Below are 13,673 nucleotides of genomic sequence, written 5' to 3' on the forward strand. Positions count from 1 at the left end.
TCAGTCTGCCTTGTCTCGCTTGGCTGTGCTCCGCGGTCGTCAAACCTCGAGGTTCTGCTCAAGCGCTGAGATCCGATTCCAGCGAACTGCAGCCGCTGAGACTGGTGACCTTGAGTTCAGGCCTTTCATTCTCGTTCTAGGCAAACTGCTCGTAGCCTCATAAACCCCACGCTTCTTACATCTGTCCATCTTTGTCCTTTCCTCCTTACCACAACGTCTAACCCATTATTCTGCTATATTATTCACTACTACAGCAGTCATGGCAATCCTACCTAACGAGCACGAGCTCCGTCAGCGACTCCAGGATTTTAGCGCGTTTGACCAGGCGCGACAGTTTCAGTTCGAGTCTCTAACGAATATCGTTCTGGAACTCAACAAGGAGTGTCACAATTTGAAAAGTGACCTAGAAGACGAGCGTAACACTCGACGTACTTGGAAGAGACGTGCTGAAGAAGCTGAAGCATCGACTCAACGCAAATTCGTCGTCGTGCTTGTTGATGGTGACGGTTACATTTTCCGCAGGGCATTCTTGCAAGCTGTTACAAGTTCCGGAGGATCCAAGGCTGCCAACGAGTTGTACACCGAGGTGCTGAACAACTTAAGGCAAGACGAGGGTATGCAAGGTCTAAGTCCCGACTGTGACGTGCTGGTCAACGTCTATGCCAATAAGGCTGGTCTGGCAAGAACCCTTGCAGCTGCCGACTACCTTAACGCTCCATATCAGATCGACCATTTTTTCTGCTCCTTCACCCAAAGCCGCAGCTTGTTCCAGTTTATTGACTGTGGCCCGGGAAAGGAGCGGGTGGACGCTAAACTACGAGACACCTTTCGCTTCTATGCTTATAACGCTCAATGTCAACGCATCTACTTGGCCTGCTGCCACGATAATGGATACATTGCCGAGCTGGACAAGTACCGCCATGATGCTACTGTCATGCCAAAAGTCATGCTAGTCGAAGCAGCCCAGTCGGCCGCGGCGGTCCGCGCCTATGCAAGCCTTCCATTCAAAAGCACCAGGTTCGACACTGTCTTTGAGACTTCCGCATTAGACATAACTGCCAGAGCTGCAGAACCATCCTACGCCGCCGGGTTCGACGGCCTAACTCTCGACTCACGCCGTTCGTCTCCCGAGCAGACCAGCACCGACTTGACACCGAGTGTGAGCAGGTCGACCTACTCTTCCATCTCGTCTCCACCAGGCTTGCCTCTTCCGGTCTCCAGCAACACCACACTTACGACTCAGCAGCCGGCTAAACCGCCCACCCCTCCGGCAGAGGTCATGCCCACCACTACCACCACCCAAGCCCCAATACCAACTCTGCCTGTACGAGCTCAATCCAATAAACTCCACGACGCTGGAGCTGGAGCTGGTGCTAGCGAAACGACGACCGCTAACAACCCCAAATCCGGAATCCCCGTCAACCGGCTGGGCCAACGGATCGATCTCAAGATAAGAATGCCCAGCAGCGCGGAACTGGATCGCTTCGAAGACCGCATCCGCGACCGCCGCAAGCTGTGTAACGAGCACCACCTCCGCGACAACTGCGAATCCTACAGCTGTCGCTACGACCACGACCCCATTGACCCGGTCATGAGAAGCACCCTCCGCTACAAGGCTAGAAGTATCCCCTGCGCCCAGGGCTCCAAGTGTCGTCGCCAGGACTGCTTTTACGGCCACCGCTGTCCCTGGGGCAACAACGGCAATTGCGGGAACCCCAAGTGTGCCTTTGACAGAATGGGTCTACATGATGTCAAGGACCTCGAGATCGCCAAGTTGGTGCCTGCCCAGCCCGTTGCTGGGGCTTAGCAGAAGCTTTAGCTTAAGCATAACCGCGAAGACAATTTCGGTTTTTCTACCAAACAGGGTCAAGCTGACAGAGCTCATGAGATCATTCCTTCGTGATTTTTGGGTTGAGATACTCTTTACAGAGCCGATCCTGATTTACTAGGGAGTTATGCGTGGGCAGCACGCCTAGCTCGAGTCGAAGGGAGCAACGAGAAAACGAAAGCATCTTATACCCAAGATGGTGGTTCTCATTTACGAAATTGAAAATGCTGCCTGACAAATAAGTCAACTGCATAAGCAAACGGTAACAGATAGCAGGAAATTGAGCGTGATGAGAGATGAAATCCAAGATGAAAATTGGCCAAATTGCCAATCAATGTGTGTGTACAATCATTAACCGTCGTAGCCTCATTTGGGCGTAAGGTAGCTATATCAGATATGCCAGTTCAAAGTTGCCGGTGCCAGTGCCATGCATACATTTTTCAGGTTGCAGAGATCCAAAGTTTGAACAATGAAGAAAATGCAGCCTCAACTCAGTGAGAGAATCAGACTCGAGATCTCAGGGTTGTTTAAACTCCATTCCGAAATTCGCCATAGAATGCCATGGAATAAGTGCTGGTCCCAATTCCCAACCATGGGCGAATCGGCCAGATTTAAAAAAAAAGGCTCCCCCGTCCGCGCCAGACCGTATTTGGTAGGTCAACGTAACTGAAGAGAAAATTCAAGATCAACTCAACACCGTAGCGGCAGGCTTGCTCTTCTCGGCTTGCCGAAAAGCCTGTTCCAGCTCGTCGTCGCTGGTATCAGATAATTCATCGAGCATGCGGTCAATCAGAGCAGCTTTGCTGCTGCTGCTGCTGTGGTGGTAGTCATTGTGGAGAGTTTGCCGGTGATGGTCCGATCCTATGCCGGAGAAAGCTACTCTCTTTGGAGATGATGCCACAATGGACGTCTGGCTGAACTGAGTGCGTAATGGCGATGTCAGATTTGAGGGCGGCTGTGACTGTGACGGCGGTGGGGGACCTTCTGCCGGACGAAGAGAGGAAGCCGAAGAAGACTCCTGAGAGGCACTGGCATGTGGGTTATATCCCGAGTTGTTGGGGCTGGCCATAAACAGCAACGTCTCGACCGCGTCGGCTTCCATGGCCGCGTTCTGGCTGGGCGTTCTTTGGCTGTTGATTGGTCGTGGAGGGCGCATTGTACCATTACCATGGTTGTATGATCCATTTGGAGTTGGTCTTCGCCGCGAGCCTGCGCCTGATCCTCTCCCTGGCACAATGTCGACTGGCGGGGCCAAGGCACGCCGTCCTGCAGCTGGAGCATCATATGATCTCCCTGCCGGGCTGGTCAAGCCGCGAGCTTCTGCTGTGGTGTTGTCAGACGAATCGCTCTCGCTGGTTTCGCTGTGATTTCGATACAATTTCCTTGCCATGGCCGTCTTGGGCGAGAGCAGGGTTGACTGCGGGTCATTGCTGTTGTTGTATTGCTGGAATCCAGATACTGTTGAGCGGGGTGATTGTGATGCCAGCGACTCAACCTCATCCAACGATCGGGATTGCCAGCCATTCTGGACTTTGAGCATGGCATATTTCAGCTTGGTACGTAACTGTTGGGAGATCTAGGAGATCGTTAGTCCCATATCACAGGAAAAGCAGGTGGTGCTTGTTAAGTGCCAGCAACCCCATTACACGGATACATACCTCTACAACATTCGCGTTTGTCCCGTTCGATGTCATGCTCGATGTCCGAGAGTGGCTCGTACCCATGCCTGATTTGGCCATCACTTCTCCTATGCCGTTCACGCTGGACCTTTTGATCTGACCACTTGCCGTGCGTTTCGTCCCGGACACGGAATCTGGCGGGGGACTCTGAGAAGTCGAACTCGACCGCGGTTGTTCTCGCGTCTGGCTCTGTTGGCCTTCATCCTTTCGGACCACGTCTCCCAGGTCTTGTTTGTCCTCTAGCTTCCTTGATGTCCCTGAATCTCCAGTTTCTCCTTGGCTTGATATGGCAGAAATGGCAGACGTAGGCGGTGTCGTATCACCATCTTGTCCCGCTACGGGTTCTTGCGTGCTGGAAGCTTCGCTGGTGGATACATTTAGAGCGGTTGGTCGAGTCGAGGTAGACTGTGATTGTGAATGTGTATCTGATTGAGATGAGGCTTCTTCCGCAGTATCATTATGTTGTAGATGATGGACATTGCCGTCAGGGTCACCCGTAGATGTCGACGTAGATGTTTGTGTAGGTGTCGGGGTCGATGTCAGCATTGGTGGATCCGGCATGGTTGACGCATGCGCGGTGGCATAGTGCATACTAATCACGTCCACGGGTTGGGCGATGTCGGTCATGCCCTCGTGTAATACGCAGCAAGAGTTGTGTAGGAGCACGTCGTCGAGGTATAAGAGGAGGTTTGTAGGGAGACGAGAAAGGACAAGGAGGAAGTTGCAAACAGCCGGGACCTCGAACAGGACAACAGGGCAGCAGGCCGGTCGCTCGTCGCGTGAACAGGTCGTGTTGGTGGTAGCGGTGGCAGTGGAGTTGGTCTATCGACGCCGGCTGATTTGGTGATTTGGTGGGGCGACACTGGCACAACTGCAGCGCGAGGCGTGGGATGAAGAGCTTCCCGGGGCAACAGTTCAAGTTGACGGGCAGCGCGGCGCCCGACGCGTAGCCCGACGCGTCTGAGGTGCCCCGGAGCGTCCAGAGATGGGCAGACAGTTCAACTGCATATACAGGACGCGTCTGAAGTGAGTTGTGTGGTGTCGCTCAAGCAATGCATCTACAAGCAGCACTGCAGATCAAGCAAACGTCGGGTTTGGCGAGTTTGGAAGCGGACACGCGGTGCGCAGACACTGCTGCGGTTCGGGGTCAGCACGCGCATCACCCGCACCGCGCAACGATACTACAGTATTATATTATGTATTACTGCGAAGCACCAAACACAATGGGTACTGCCAGGCACCTAGAGGTACTGCCAGGCACCTAGAGGTACCTCCGGGTACCAATTTCCAGTTAGGTAGGTACCTGGTAGGCAGCCTCCCTAGCCCGTGTACCGCTGGGCACCTACTGTAGGTGCTAGGCGCAGTTTAGTTTTCCACTCCCAAGTCCTGCGCTCATACCGATTGATTGCTCCTAAAGGTACATCGTTCAAAGAGTTCAAGGCTGTGTTCATGATTTGATTCTGGGTATCTGACATCATGGTCTATGCCACACAAGAAGTCCGGCTTCACTCAAATCTGTGATGGCTTCCAGCGATGATAGTATTTTTGTCTCATCTCTTCGAGCGTTTCCCGCCGCCACCACCGCCGCCCTCGTCGGCAGTCTTACGTTTCCGTCCTTCGCGTCTCCAGTACTCGTCTCGTTCTCTCTTCTCCCGTTCTTGCTTCTTCTCAAGACTCTCAGCCACCTTCTTACGGTAAGCTGCGCGCCTTTCCTCCTGCTTCTTAGCCCGCTTCTCGGCCTTTTCGTTCCGCATTGTCTGCAATTTCTGCATCAAATCCCGGGCCTTCTTCTCCTCCCCGCCGAGCACCACGGCTCGTTTCTGCAGATATGTTGGGGCCTTACGGGCTTTCTGCTGGGTGATCTGCGACTTGAATGGGAGTTCTGCAGCAAGAGCTTTGGGGACTCGAAGGGGGTTGAAATGTCGGGTGGGTCGTTCGATTTTGCTGTAGGCGGAATCCTTGACCAGAGGTGTAGGTATACCCATGGCTGCTCGCACGGCACCAGTAAGACGCATCGCCTGCCAGCTACCAGAGCCATCATCAAGACGTTGCCCTTCGCCGTCTGCTCCTTCCGCTGCCGCACCGCTCGGAGGTGCATCTAGCAGGTTGGTAACAGGATTGTAGAATCGATGTGGCTTCACCGGGTACCAGGCTCGCAGGAATACGATATCAGACATGAGAATCTTGTCCTCGAATGTAGCACGGAAGTGTCCTTCCGGTTTGCTGAGAGCTCGCTTGATCTGACCCCGAATTCCAGACACCGTCCGGATGCCAGCTCCCTCGAATTTGGCCACTTCAATGGCTGAACTGAACATGTCTCGAATGAACGCGGTATTGCGGAAGATCTTGTAGGGATATCCAGTCAACTTGAGCTTCTTGACGATTTCCGTGGTTTCGTCGACATTAAGCACCACTCCCGTAGCTGCGATCCGGAAGCCCGGGTTGGCATTCGAGAACGATTGAACACAGCAGAAACCCGTATTTGGCGCGACAAGCGGACCGTAGAATGTGCCAAAGCAGTGCATATGTTCCGGTGTGTACTTCAACATCCGGTTGCGAGTTCGAGAGTCGGATATGGAATAAATTGGTAACGTTTGGAACCGTCGCCAGCCCAGGGAAAAGATGAGCGGATCGTTCGTTTTGAGGATTTTCTTATGCCATCGGTGGCGCTTGATGCGAACCTGCACAAATCCAAACCGATCCTCTGTCGGAGCCAGGCCGCCAATGACGACAGGCATTTTGGGGTTGAATGACCGGACGAACTCGTAAGGGACTTTGTCCAACACAATTCTCGCATAGGTCCCTGCTTTGAATCCTTCCGCTCGGGCTCGCGACACCGGGTCAAGACTGTCAAATTCGGCGCGGTTGATGTCAAGCTGTTTCTGCAGCATCGCCTTTTGGGCGTCGTACCACTCGTCCTCCCCAAACTCTTGCTCTGTTGTTTTGATCTCGCTCTTTGCGTTGGCAAATCCCTCACGATCTTCCTCCTCAAAGCGTAGTCTGAGCTCTTCCTTTCGTTTGGCATTCTTTGCCCGTTCCTCTTCAAGCGTCAATTCGCTTTGCCCTTCAGCGGTTTCCGGAGCAGCGGTGGCTTCGAGGTCTTCGAACTCGCCATCGCCTTCGTCGCTCTCATCGCCAGCGTCTTCTTCACCATCTTCGTCATCAGAGTCTGCATTCGCCCCTGTTGCGAAGGAAGCCCTGGTGAAGCGGGGCATGATTGTTTGAATGTGCTCCTCGTCCTCCCATTTCTGGGCTAGGCGCTCGTAATCATATATAGGCGTTTGGCGGTCCTCAAGATCTGCTTCTTGTTCAGTCTTCGCCCGTTTGAAGAATGTATCCTCGTCCTCTTCGTCATCGCCTGTCTCGGCATCGGGAGGTTGATCCTGTTCTTCACCCCGCCATTTTGAAATGACTTGCCTAGGTGAAAGCGTTAGGTCGTACATGAACCTAGCGAGATCCGCCGCACGAAATGCAACCTTGTTGGAATGCATTTTCTTCGCACTTTCAGCAAGGTTTTCCTTCCATCTAAGTGCACCATCGTCCAGCTCCTCATCATCGTCGTCCTCGTCAAAATCCCCCTCAGAGAGATCTTGACCGCCGTCCTCTTCGCCGGAAATCGACCCCAGATCGGAATCACTCTCGGCAAAAGCAAGATCGCCATCTTCAGCATTCGCGTCGACGTCTTCCTCCTCAAGAAGGCCAGGTCGACCCGTATGTTCGCGGAAATCTTCAACGTCATCTTCCACATCTTCATCCTCGGATTCGGCTTCGCCACTGACAAAACCCTCGTCCTCTTCCTCTTCCAACTGTCTGCTAAGATCTCCGTTCTGTTTAAATGAACGAATGCCTCTCTTGGAAGTTCGGCCCATATCATTCTCCGTGCTGTCTCCTTCGGTGAGCTGACGACCGCCCTGGAACAGCCTTACACCCGCATCAACTTCACCAAGCAACCTGCGTTCACTCTGCAGATTCATGACTAGTTGCTCTCCCAAGCCTCGGTCCTCAGCGTCTGCTGCCTCCCGGTCGAATGTGTTTGTCTTCACATCAATATAGACAGCGTCCTTGTCCACCAGCACTCCACCGACATCAGACATGGGGGCAAACAACACCTTTTGCTTCTCTTCTAACTTCCGTCTCTTCGATTTTCCAGTAGCTTTCGCAATGGCTTGATCCAGATACGGCGTAGGACAAGGGTCCGGCAGGGCCTCAATCTCCTTTACCGTGAGATCTCCAACCCCGGGTATGTGGACTCTGGCCTGCTCTGCTGGGAAGTTTGTGCCTCTGAGATATCCATACAGCGCGACCTGCCTATCACATTTCTCATTCTCTTCGATTTCCGTTGGAGGTGTGACGTCGAGAAACCGATCTGCCAGGCAATAGGGGTGGCTGTTTCTCCAGATGAGAGGCCTGGGGTTCTTCATGACCGAGAGGAAGCGTGACAGGTTGTGTACCTCTCGATCTGGATATCTACCATTAATGACGCCGGAAAGGTAGAAGAGCTTCGCACCCTGGTACAGCTCGGACCAAAACCTGTGTTTTAACCTCTTCTTCGCCATTCGTAGTGTACTCTGCTTCTTGAACAAGTCCAAATGTGTAAGGATGCCAAAGACGTTGCCAGGCATACCGGACACACTCAGGGCGTTGAGGAATTCCATCGTCTCCATCTCGAACCCATAGTTCCCGTCAATCATGAGTAACACAATATCCGCAATCTTCGCAACATCGATCATGGCTGCAAGCGAGTCGGAGGGACATTCGAAGAAGGTGAGCCGGCGCCGCTTCGAGGTAACCACGGTTAGAGGCCCGGTCGGGTGAGACAAGGTCTGTTTGGTATAGCGCTTGATGAGACTTTTGATGAGGGTGGTCTTCCCGACGCCTGGAGGTCCAACCACGGCGACAACAATGGGAGGCGCTTCTTCGGGGAGCCGGTCGACTTGAGGGACGTGCAGTCTCTTTTCCTTGATATCGCTGGACCGGACTGCCTGTTTGGCGAGTCGGCCAGGATTGGCGACTGCAAAGGCTTTGACATTTTTCTCTCCCCTCTGCGGCTTCTTCTTCTCTTTCGAGGGCCTGTGCGGCTTGTTCGACTGTGTCTCCATGATTCACACAGTCAAAGGTCACCGTGTCCGCCGATATCTGCGGACAATATCAGGCGCAGGCGGAAATGGGTTTGCCAGAAAAAAAGTTCCAGACGTTGGAGACCAGTGGCGGAGAACCAGGGTCTGGTTAACTTCTTGGAAATAATCGGATGCCGCCTTAGTCCAGTTCACGTTTGGCGCGGCGGGGTGGAGTTCTCTTACTTCAACCATGACCATTGGCTGTAGGGGCTAAGTTTAGTGGACGCCACACCAAAAGAAGATCTTCCGTAATCCGCTGCCAAATAATTATTAGACCTCTTCTGTGGAACTTTTTATCTCTTGAGGTTCGGCTCAGTTGCCTTGCAGGTCTCGACTTGTGATCTTGTCCATCCCAGAGCCTGAGGGAGGTGGAAGTCCCTGCAAAACCTCAAATGCAGTCAAATAGTATAGGGTAAGCAGTTCCACCGGCATCAGAGCCGATCACGATGATCTATCGCAGGCGGACTCATCCAGTTTCGATTTGTCGGACTTGCCAGTAGCAGAAATAAGCCCAGTGCCGGACTAGGCGATGAGCTTGGACGGTAGGTAGCTGCCAGTGGTATCTTGCCGGCAGCATGCCACCGTACGCAGGCCTATACCTACCTAGGTAGGTATGTGTGGCTGTTACTTAAATTCAAATGCCTCCGGAAACAAAAATGAGAAAAACAAACACAACAAGAAGAACGAGGCGCACTTCGAAGAGCCAGCAGTCACCAAGGAGTTGGTGTATGGCTCTTTACTCCCGCAGTTGACTCATACTAAGGCGAGGACCAGAAAGCTAATAGGTTCTACCACAAATAACCAAACTCTCCGACTCGGACCAGGTTTCTTCGTTGGCTTGGCGGGTCCCGGTGTAGTTGCCAGGAGACGGGACCAGGTGAATCCTGTTCAATTGCAAGTGCCACTGGAGGCCGCGCTACGAGAGCGATATAAAAGGCAGGAGCTACTGCACTTGCCTATGTTAAATCTCCCTCACTTTCGAAATCCTCGCAGTCCCGTCAACTATAAAATATCACGAAGACGTCGAAAACATGGACGCGGCGGCTACAGCGAACACTGCCATATTCTCTCCTGATGATGAGCAAGACCTCCTACGGTCTGGTCTGCTTACTCCACCGATCGAGGGGTTACGAAAGGTCCATAAGCGACGCCTCGACAGGTTTAGTGACAAGGTTAACTCCCACATTCCCCTCACGCCAGTCTCTGTTCTGAGCAGTGCGGAAGAGACAGCTCGGTTCTCCACCATTCCTGACAGTCTGATATCTCTTGCCACACTACAATACCTCGGCTACGATGAAGACACGGCGAAGAGGATTTGGCAGAAATGGATCAACTGGTCTCCCGGCCCTGTTGTACGAGAGATAGACGACGACTTGCCTGGCACAATGTCCATCTCCTTCATTGATTACGCGAAAGGCTACGTGGGAGGCGATACCGACACATATGACGAAGAAGACCAACCTTGGTTCGAATGTATGACCAGCTGGGGCATTCTTCCGAGTCTCCAAGAAGAGATTATGGACCCTGTTTTCAAGGACATTCGCTTGTCAGAAACATGTCGCTTCTGGGTTCGAGACACTATGGAACTGCGGTATCAAGGACTTGAAGAAATCCAAAAGGCCTCTCGAGAGAGAGCCATAGAGATTCAACGGGCATCTTCACGGCCTGGAAATCCATCACAGATTGTTGCCGGCGCTTCACAGGGTGCCATTGGGTCCGCATAGCGTCCATTTCCTGCTTCTCAAAGGAACAAGCCCGGGATTTCCCCACATACTGCCATGAGTGATGCTCTGTTGCATCAATGAATGCACCAGATTTCACGGTTCTTTTCAGAGGCATAAGTCAAAGTCGCCTCCGAGGCCTGCTCGATGAAGATGGGAACCTCTCAGACATAACAACCCTGCAATCACTAACCCCGGCCGACTTTCTTGGTCAAGAATCAGGGTACTACTTCACTGTCGAGAGGGAAGTTGCGGTCAGATATGCCTCCTTTGCAAAACGCCGCGACGATAATGGGTCGAATGTCATCCTCTTCGTTGTCAAACTGCCGAATGCGGCCACGGAATCGCTGTCTGAAAAACAACTGTAAAGAACGTACTGGCCAAGTGAAGAGTGGCAGCGTTTAGTCTTCTACTCCCGGTGCCGTCGACGACTTCCTCGAGACTTTAGGAAGTTCAAGACTGCTGGAGTGATAATTGGCACCATCGCCTGCAAACCCGACAAAGTCTTCTCAAATATGAAGTCGCACGAAGAGATTACAGAGAACATGCTTTTTTGGACAAAGACCGACGAATCGGCGTCCAACATGTCTCTCGCGATGAAGGGGAACTCCTTCTAGGAGAGCACGCGAGAAAGCACCTCGAAATTTGTCCTCTCACAACACTGGAGTATGAGAATTGGCATAACAGCGAAGCTTCAGGTTCGGATGTTAGGGTATGGCGGGAGAAATGCTGGCGTGTTGACTTCAACATCACACTGCCCACTCCGTACCTTAGCGACCTCGTGTTTCAAATGATGGCGGTTTGTCCAACACTACTAGGTCACTCTGTGCGCATGCAAGGAGGCCGACGAGACGGTAAGGCACTTTCTCCTGAAGTGGGAAATAGAGCGCGCGGAGCATCTAGGACGTCTGGGGGGACTCTCTCTATAGGAGAACCTTTAGGAAGGCGGTGGCCTTCTTAATTGTAGTGAGAGGCCTAGAGCAATACCACGGAAATGATAATCAATGTCATTCAAAACCTTGCATATCTTAAGTTATTATCAACACATCCTGTCGATGACCTCCGTTGAAGTACTGTGCGTATGTCGGTGTTCACGACGTAGTGTGGTGTTGGCCCACGGCAGGCAGTAATTGGCTGAAAGCCAATAGAAGTGAACAAATTGATTGACCACTGCCAGTGCAGCGCAACGATAATTATCACCTTCAAGTTGAGGCACTCCTTGGTTTGCCTTCGCAGGTGTTCAAAACTTACCACCCCGAGGGGCCTTTCCCAGTCGACCAGAACATCCAAAGTCTCCTAGTAAACTGAGGTCTTCGATCCTGGCTGAGAGCCTGCACCGATTTTGGCGCGGTTTTCTACCGACGACTCCACAAGCGTGGGAAACGACCACCGTTTGACCTTGGAAGTTATGATAATAGTAAAAATCCTGCAAGGATCGGAGTTTGCAAGACAAAGCGGCGGTGACAGGCTACAAAGCCCATCTTGAGATGTCAGGCGCTCATCAAAATGGGGAGTCAGAGTAAGTGAAAATTATTGCATGGCCAGAAGCCAAGCGATAACCATATCATTTTAGAAGGGGAGAGACTGGGACGAAGCATAATTCCGTGCACAAGAACGGGTGGCAGCTAGTCGAAGATGAAAGGGTCTACACCAAACGGACCGCAGATCGTGGCAACGGTCTATTCGCCGTCGACGACATCGCAGCAGAATCGCAGCTGTTATTTGTCGCCCGGCCGCTCCTGGTGGCGTTGGAAAATGCGAAACTTCCAACCAACTGTTACTACTGTTTCCGTGAACCCGGAGGCCAAGGATTATGGCAGATGACAGAGCGCAAGGAGGACAGCCTCAAGACATGCAGTCGCTGCAAGGTGGCGAAGTTCTGTGACCAGGTAAGCAATATCGCTTTTGGTCGATTGCCCTCATGGTTTGATGATTGGGGCTAATATGTGGACGCGTAGAAATGCCAGACTGAGGCATGGTCGCAATATCATCGTCTGGAATGCAAGCTGTTTTCAAGGCTTTACCCTCGCGTCCTGCCTAGTACTGTGCGGGCTGTGATCCGTTTGTTGAAACAGCACAAGGCGGGCATCTTGCCCCCTGGGGAGTGGGAACAGTTGCTGGCTTTGCAAAGTCACCAGCAGGATCTGGCAAATGCGGGAGGACAGCGCTGGCAGGACCTCCTGATAATGTCGCAAGGAATCAAAGGCTATTCTGGGACTGATGAAGATGATGACCTGATTCTTCGTCTGTCATGCGCGGTGAGTACCTACTGATGGGTTCGACGCTCGGCTTCGGTAAGTAGAGGCTAACGTTTTCTTTTCAGGTGATCGTCAACTCGTTCACGCTGAGCAATGCCACGTTCGATTCGATTGGAGTGATTCTTCACCCCAAGCCGGCTTTGCTAAACCACTCATGCGACCCGAATGCTTATGTGCGCTTTGATGTCTCGGAGACAGACACATTGGGCAGTATATCGGTTCACGCCTTGAGAGATATTGCGAAGGACGAGGAGATTACGATTTCCTACATAGACACCACTGTACCCTGCAAAAGGAGACAACAGCAACTCTCGGAGCGATACTTCTTCACCTGCCAGTGTCACTTATGCGCAAATCCTGATGACACTCCTCAAGACGGCTATTACTGGCCTGCCCTGGGCACGTCTGCATCATCGGCTTCGCCGTCTATCTCCATCCTTCGACAGAAAGGGGACGAAGCCGAGACAATCCTCCACCGTGTGCGAGAACACCCAGGACGCGAATACGAGTACTTGGGCGAGATCAGAGCGGCTATGAAGCAATTGGCCCAGACGGCCGCGTGGCCGCTTCATCGCTATCCGTGGCTGCCACTGCGCCAACGTCTACAGTATGGTCTGCTTGGCGCGGGTAGATTTCCAGAAGCTATGTTGCAAGCGGCTGTGTTTGTTGGATTCATCAATCCGATCCACTTCAAGCAAGAGTATCATCCTCTTCGGCTAACGGGAATGTGGACGTTTTGGATCATCGCTCGGCATTGTCTGGAAGAAAGCATGTCCCAGGACAAGCCAAGCAATCAAGAAGGCCGCGACATACGAGCTTTGGGGCTTTTGACTTGTGTCGTAATCGACCATATCCATCAGATTGCGGAGGGTATGCCTCGGCCCAGAGGTCAATTAGAACGCATTATAGATCAAGCCTTCCAAGAGGTGCAGCAGGAAGGGGGCTTTTGGGCAGAATACTGGTCCAACCGGCCAGCTGGGCGCAAGGCTGCGTGGTCCTGGCTTGATGATCAGATCAGAGCCTTGCTCAAGGCTGAGGGCGTCTCACAGGAGATTATCAGCTCTCTGTGA

At 52.5% G+C, this 13,673-nt stretch overlaps 5 protein-coding genes across 5 annotated transcripts; 3 read left to right on the top strand and 2 right to left on the bottom strand.

Moving 5' to 3' along the window:
* Positions 1 to 259: 259 nt before the first annotated feature.
* HMPREF1120_06388 (uncharacterized protein) lies at positions 260 to 1,807 on the top strand (the record flags this gene model as incomplete). Its single annotated transcript, XM_009160590.1, has 1 exon — positions 260 to 1,807. One exon carries the CDS (start codon positions 260 to 262, stop codon positions 1,805 to 1,807), a length of 1,548 nt encoding a protein of 515 aa, XP_009158838.1.
* Positions 1,808 to 2,016: 209 nt separating this feature from the next.
* HMPREF1120_06389 (uncharacterized protein) lies at positions 2,017 to 4,842 on the bottom strand. The gene is made up of 3 exons (XM_009160591.1): positions 4,769 to 4,842; positions 3,487 to 4,748; positions 2,017 to 3,404 (listed from the first exon to the last, which is right to left on the bottom strand). Exons 2-3 carry the CDS (start codon positions 4,132 to 4,134, stop codon positions 2,514 to 2,516), a joined length of 1,539 nt encoding a protein of 512 aa, XP_009158839.1. The 5' UTR covers positions 4,135 to 4,748; positions 4,769 to 4,842; the 3' UTR covers positions 2,017 to 2,513.
* A 6-nt stretch (positions 4,843 to 4,848) lies between these two features.
* Positions 4,849 to 9,392, bottom strand: HMPREF1120_06390 (uncharacterized protein). Its single transcript, XM_009160592.1, has one exon. The coding sequence runs from the start codon at positions 8,604 to 8,606 to the stop codon at positions 5,058 to 5,060; it is 3,549 nt and encodes a 1,182-aa protein (XP_009158840.1). The 5' UTR covers positions 8,607 to 9,392; the 3' UTR covers positions 4,849 to 5,057.
* A 263-nt stretch (positions 9,393 to 9,655) lies between these two features.
* On the top strand, positions 9,656 to 10,348 carry HMPREF1120_06391 (uncharacterized protein; the record flags this gene model as incomplete). Its single annotated transcript, XM_009160593.1, has 1 exon — positions 9,656 to 10,348. The coding sequence occupies one exon, from the start codon at positions 9,656 to 9,658 to the stop codon at positions 10,346 to 10,348; it is 693 nt and encodes a 230-aa protein (XP_009158841.1).
* Positions 10,349 to 11,832: 1,484 nt separating this feature from the next.
* Positions 11,833 to 13,673, top strand: HMPREF1120_06392 (SET and MYND domain-containing protein; the record flags this gene model as incomplete). Its single annotated transcript, XM_009160594.1, has 4 exons — positions 11,833 to 11,864; positions 11,919 to 12,234; positions 12,304 to 12,603; positions 12,669 to 13,673. The coding sequence occupies 4 exons, from the start codon at positions 11,833 to 11,835 to the stop codon at positions 13,671 to 13,673; spliced, it is 1,653 nt and encodes a 550-aa protein (XP_009158842.1).

This window comes from Exophiala dermatitidis, assembly GCF_000230625.1.
Source record: "Exophiala dermatitidis NIH/UT8656 unplaced genomic scaffold supercont1.5, whole genome shotgun sequence".
Taxonomy (NCBI): domain Eukaryota; kingdom Fungi; phylum Ascomycota; class Eurotiomycetes; order Chaetothyriales; family Herpotrichiellaceae; genus Exophiala; species Exophiala dermatitidis.

What these genes read in the sequence shown, in the direction of transcription:
- HMPREF1120_06389 (XM_009160591.1), bottom strand. Translation starts at nt 4,134, where the DNA reads ATGACCGACATCGCCCAACCCGTGGACGTGATTAGTATGCACTATGCC. An exon ending in CAAACGCGAATGTTGTAGAG is followed by an intron (nt 3,405 to 3,486) that starts GTATGTATCCGT and finishes ACGATCTCCTAG; the next exon opens with ATCTCCCAACAGTTACGTAC.
- HMPREF1120_06390 (XM_009160592.1), bottom strand. Translation starts at nt 8,606, where the DNA reads ATGGAGACACAGTCGAACAAGCCGCACAGGCCCTCGAAAGAGAAGAAG.